This window comes from Lycium barbarum, chromosome 8 (genome assembly GCF_019175385.1).
Source record: "Lycium barbarum isolate Lr01 chromosome 8, ASM1917538v2, whole genome shotgun sequence".
Lineage (NCBI taxonomy): Eukaryota > Viridiplantae > Streptophyta > Magnoliopsida > Solanales > Solanaceae > Lycium > Lycium barbarum.
In genome coordinates, this window is record NC_083344.1 from 132762399 (window position 1) to 132767668 (window position 5270).

The following is a 5270-nucleotide window of genomic DNA, read 5'->3' on the forward strand; positions in this document are numbered from 1 at the left end:
AGGCAAGGAATTGTGTTTGCCTCATAGGTGAGTTCAACTTGGAAACTTCAAATTTCCTTGCACATGGACCATAGTTAATGAACTTTTCTCCCCCCGTGAGGCACAATTAACGACGCTATCATCCTCTTAAGACTTCCTTGCACATTAAGATCTTGAACCGAGGTTCTATCAAAAATAATCTTTTTATCTTCAAAGTAGGGATAAAGTTTACATACACTCTAGTCTCTCCAAATCCACTTGTGAGATTACATTGGGTATGTTATTGTTATATTTCCTTTGCTGGAAGAATCATTGATAATAAATATGTTAGATTCCAATGACACAAGAGTGCTCTAATTCCATCCTCACTTTGGGTACATTACCGAGACTCAACGTTTGAGTCTATGCCACAAAAGGTAGCACTTTCTTACACTTGTACAGCTAAAATTTGAAATTTATGAGTTCTAGATTCTAAAGATAGAAAGTTACTGTATTCTTGATAAATTATTTATACATATTAAATAATTTTTTTACACAAATACAAGATTTGTGTCGAAGCTACTAGGTTTTGCCAAAGAAACAAAACAAATACAAATGATACCATAAAAAGAAACAACAGAGGAACTGAACAATAAGAATTAAAATTGATACAAGAAGCTAAATTCAATTATTTGGCAGATCCAAATGCTAGCAACAGCTCTAGTTCATGCTCGAAAATTGACATAGTGTCACTGTCCTTCAAGCATATCCACGCGTCAATTCCACCACTATCTCTTGAATCCATCAATATAACAAGATTTCTAGTCGCTGTTTGATTTACACTTAACCATGAAGGTTTACCCCAGCCAAAATCAACATCATAAAGTTGGTAGCCACACAAGCTACTAATTTGCATCGCTACCTCACCTCGAAAATGAGCATAAGTTAACTCAAAGTAGTCATGTGGAATGACCAAAATTGCCTCATCTTGACTTTGTTTATCCACATATTTGGAACTCAATTCTGTTAATGATTTTCTTATATAAGTGACCAAGGCGGGCAAGTCAGAGCAATCATTCTCACCTTTACATGCTGTGGCAATTGCAACAGCATTTCCTACACAATGATCTGGCAATGGAGGGACAAACCGCCTTCTTATATTTACTTGGTGCGCGAACTTTGATAATTTTGTTTCAGTCCCTGAAGATGACATGGCACATTTCCATATCACGGCTGATACAACATCAACTCGTGTGGGCTTTGGTACATCATCGCTCATGGCCTTAGCCTTGAGTGATGCTATAGTAGATGCATCAAAGGCGAACAATTTAGTGACACGTTCCTCATTAAAAAAGAATTTGGCAAAGTCAAACTGCAACTGAGGCCCGTTTGAGACATAGGGAATAGATGGTGGTAAGAATTTTGCTGCTGCAACGAATTCAGGTAAATCAGGGCAGTTACCTCGGGCAGTTATTGCCCAGGCATTGGCGAGGGTGCACAACGTGGCACCATCAGCAACTTTGTGAAAAGCACAAATACCAATAGCCATACCTCCACACTTGAAAATTGTGACTTGAACAAGTAAAGGAAAAGCCGGGTTATGGAATACTGAGCCACCTTGAACGCTGGGGAGGAAATGTTTAGTTAGTTCGAGTTTTCCATGAACATCCTCAAACTGATAATTATGAGCAAAAGCCTCATAGAAAGGCACCCCATCGTCGTTGCATTCAATTGAGTTGCCCTTAATTCGACCAGCAAAAGGGTAAAAACGAGCAAGAGTTTCAGACAAAGATTTCTTCAAAACGAGCAATCTTGATGAATTGATTGCCCTCCCTTGCTCATTGGAATAATATTCATCACCATCTTGAGGGGGAGGATAAAATAGAGCTAAGGGAGCAAATACAGGTATTGCCATCTGATCCAAATAAGAGTATTCAAAGCATTTAAGGTGATTAGGAGTGGGAGAAAGAGGTTTAATTAGCTCCATAGAAACTATCTCAATCTTTCTTTCCATTGCTAACTTTAGTTTTCTGGCTATTGAGTATAATTTGCTTATATATATAGTGAATATCAACTTCTAATCAACGGGAGATGATGGGGTGCATTATATTAAGATTGTAATCTTCTAATTCGAATTTTTAATTATTAGTCAAACTGTGATTATCATGTGGTATGAATTAATAATGCTAGAATGAGTTGCAACGGTTCTTTTATTCATTTTTCTGTGTACTTTGCCGTCCCTCTACTATTGATTAACCTGTAGTCAGGGGTGTACAAAGAAATCGATAAACTGCACTAAACCGATAATCTGGATCAAACCGAGAAAAAAATTCAATTAGTGGTTTGATTTTAAAAAGAAAAACCCGACCACCATTGGTTTGGTTTGGTTTGGTTTTAACTAAAAAAAAGTCAAACCAAACCAAACCAGTCCGACATTACATATATAAAGTTTAATAAATATTTTATACATAAAAAAATCTATTTATAATGTTATTTATAAATATTTCTTAAACTTTTTCATAGTTTTTTGTTTTTTAACATATTATTTCAAGCTTGGACTTAGAATTTTGAATGGTCCAATAAGTTTTATAGCCCATAAATGTTAGTAACTCAAATAAAACCCAACAAAAAATCAAATCAATACTAATGCTAACAAAATAAATTCAATTCTAACACTGGGAATGACAATAATTTTGGATATCTATTATTTAGTTTTATGGTTTAGATAGTGAAAATATACAACTTAGTTTTATTTTTTCTTTAATATTTAGTCATGTCACGTATTAGCCTTACTTATTTTAACATGACTTAGTACTTTTAGATTATGATCATTTTCTATATGTCTTATAAATTAGCAGGATTTATTATAACATGACTTAGTACTTTTACATTATGATCATTTTATTTTATGCGATTTCATTTTCTTTTTTAGAATATTTTAGGAAATGTCATCTCTCATCTCACATTCTGTGTTATTTTTTGGCCTGCTTTGATGTGCTTCATTTGCTTTTTCTTGATCTGAGGTCTATTGGAAACAACTTTTCCACCTCCCAAGATAAAGATAAGGTTTGCGTATATTCTATTCTCTTCAAACCCCACTAGTATATTCACACTAGATATGTTGTTGTAATAAAAGATATGATTATGAAGGAACCAACTCCCTCACGAGAGAACTGTTAGGCAGCACTACAATTGAATTCACACCTATGGAAAGCACGAAAGACACCCAGCTCTCCCTGATTTTCCTTTCTATATTATTCGACCCAAAAATTTGAGCGCTATTCAAGTTACCTGCAATTTAACCCACTACCAAATTAAATAGCTAAACCACAATACCCAAAATCCAGACAAAAAAAGTTTACAGGAACCACTGCCTTTTAAAGCTTTTAACAATCCGTAGCTATATTTTAGGTATTTATATTTTGTAGCTAGCAGTAGCGGAGCCAAGATTCTGGCTAAGGGTGTTTAAATTTATAAAGTAATATTTTTTCAATGAGTGGGTGCACACACAAAAAAAAAAAACGAATGACATAATTTTTAGCTTTGTCATTTTGCATCGTAGTTTGTCCTTAACTCATAATCCAAGCACTAGTTTGAAATATATTTTGTATTTTCGCTAAAAAATTCAGTCGAGGAAAGAAAATCGCTCAAGAGAGCCCAATAAAAAAATCACTAAGTACCAATAAAGAGAAAATTTTGGAAGGTAACAAAAGAGAATAAGCAACCATCTTTGGTAGCACTTGACGGGTGGAGACGACGAGGTTTTTAACAGATTTTTTGAAGTAACTAAAAATAAATCGAACAAAGTAAAAGCATCAGCTTCGCACGATGGGACATTAATAAATTTATTCTCTTTCAAGTATATACATACAGAAAATAATTGTATTAGGTATTAATGAAATCACAAATACAAACATCTTTATTAGAGTTACAGTTTACATTGAACTGCATTTTTCATCATCATATTTTCTTATAAAAAAATGCACTTTTATATATGTCTCTAATGGGTTTTAATACATAATTAATATAAAATTTATATAATTAATTTATTTATATACCTACTTTTCTTCTTTGAGATAATTATACTGTGTATCAATTAGGGTACCAATGCTATCAAAATTGACCCATATTTTTAAATCTTACAAAAATTAACCCAAACTTTTTCCCAATCTCCACCATCGTCGCTCACTGTCTTCCTGGCCGGTGAAGCTCACCGGAATTACTCCCTTCTCCCTTCTCTCTCTCTGCTGCAACTTCTCTTTCTTGCCGGAAGTTTTCTGGCAACAATGATAGCAATTTTTCTTCCACCGCTTGAGAGCCGTACTCATTTCCGACGCGGCCTCCTCTGCTGCAGTGGCTCAGATCTGGCCAGAAATTACCTAGATCTAGATCTATCCTTGCAAGATCTAGATTTATCAGAAAACTCATCGAGGTGGTGGTGCAGCAGGTGGCAGGATGAAATTACTAGCGGTGGGAGTCGCCGAAGATGGTTGAGATCGGCGATGGAGAAACCAATAGGTGTAGGGTAGTGGGTGTATAATAGTGTAGATGGGTGTATACACCCTCTTATACAGTATTATACATTTTTATACACCTATATACATAATTTATCTGTCTTATATACTTATGTATATAGGTGTATAAATATTTATAAGTCTTTTTCAAAACTAGTCCAGATATATGTTTATACCCATTTATACAATATTGTATAAATATGTATAAGTGCGTATTTTCTTGTATAATGTTGTATAATTATTTTTTTAGTGTATATACCTACACATTATACACCTTCAAACACGTATATACATAATGTACTTGTCTTTTGTATATAAATGTATAAAACTGTATAAAAGTGTTTTGGGGCCAAAGCTTTGCAATGTAAGTTTTGAGCTATTTTTTTGCAGTATAAGTGAGCAAATTGTATATTTGTGAAATTTTCCCTCATCTTTCGTGAGATAGTAAATGTTTAGAGTCTACTCGTATTGTTATATCCCGTATTTTATACGTTCGGATATCTCAAGGTAGTCGCGACGAAGTTAAGGGAATGAGCATTTTCAAAATTTATTCTAATGTATAAGCTGTTGTGAATATTATTTACGAACATTGGTAGTATGGAAATAGTGAGAAAGACTAAGGGCAAAAAGGAAAATTCGCAAAATGGCTTATGGAAATATTGAGGAAAGTCGAAGGGCAAAATGGGAATTTCACAAAAAATTTCATGAAAGTTCTTGAAAGGGGGCCATTTGGCCGTGTGTCACATATGGGTGACATAAGTCCACATTTTTATTAATAGGGGCTAAAGTTGCAAAGAA

At 34.2% G+C, this 5270-nt stretch overlaps 1 protein-coding gene across 1 annotated transcript; it reads right to left on the reverse strand.

Moving 5' to 3' along the window:
* Positions 1 to 497: 497 nt before the first annotated feature.
* LOC132605522 (vinorine synthase-like) lies at positions 498 to 1948 on the reverse strand. The gene has a single exon (XM_060318651.1). The coding sequence runs from the start codon at positions 1943 to 1945 to the stop codon at positions 647 to 649; it is 1299 nt and encodes a 432-aa protein (XP_060174634.1). The 5' UTR covers positions 1946 to 1948; the 3' UTR covers positions 498 to 646.
* Positions 1949 to 5270: the final 3322 nt, after the last annotated feature.

Coding starts and splice junctions, on each gene's coding strand:
- LOC132605522 (XM_060318651.1), bottom strand. CDS start 1,945: ATGGAGCTAATTAAACCTCTTTCTCCCACTCCTAATCACCTTAAATGC.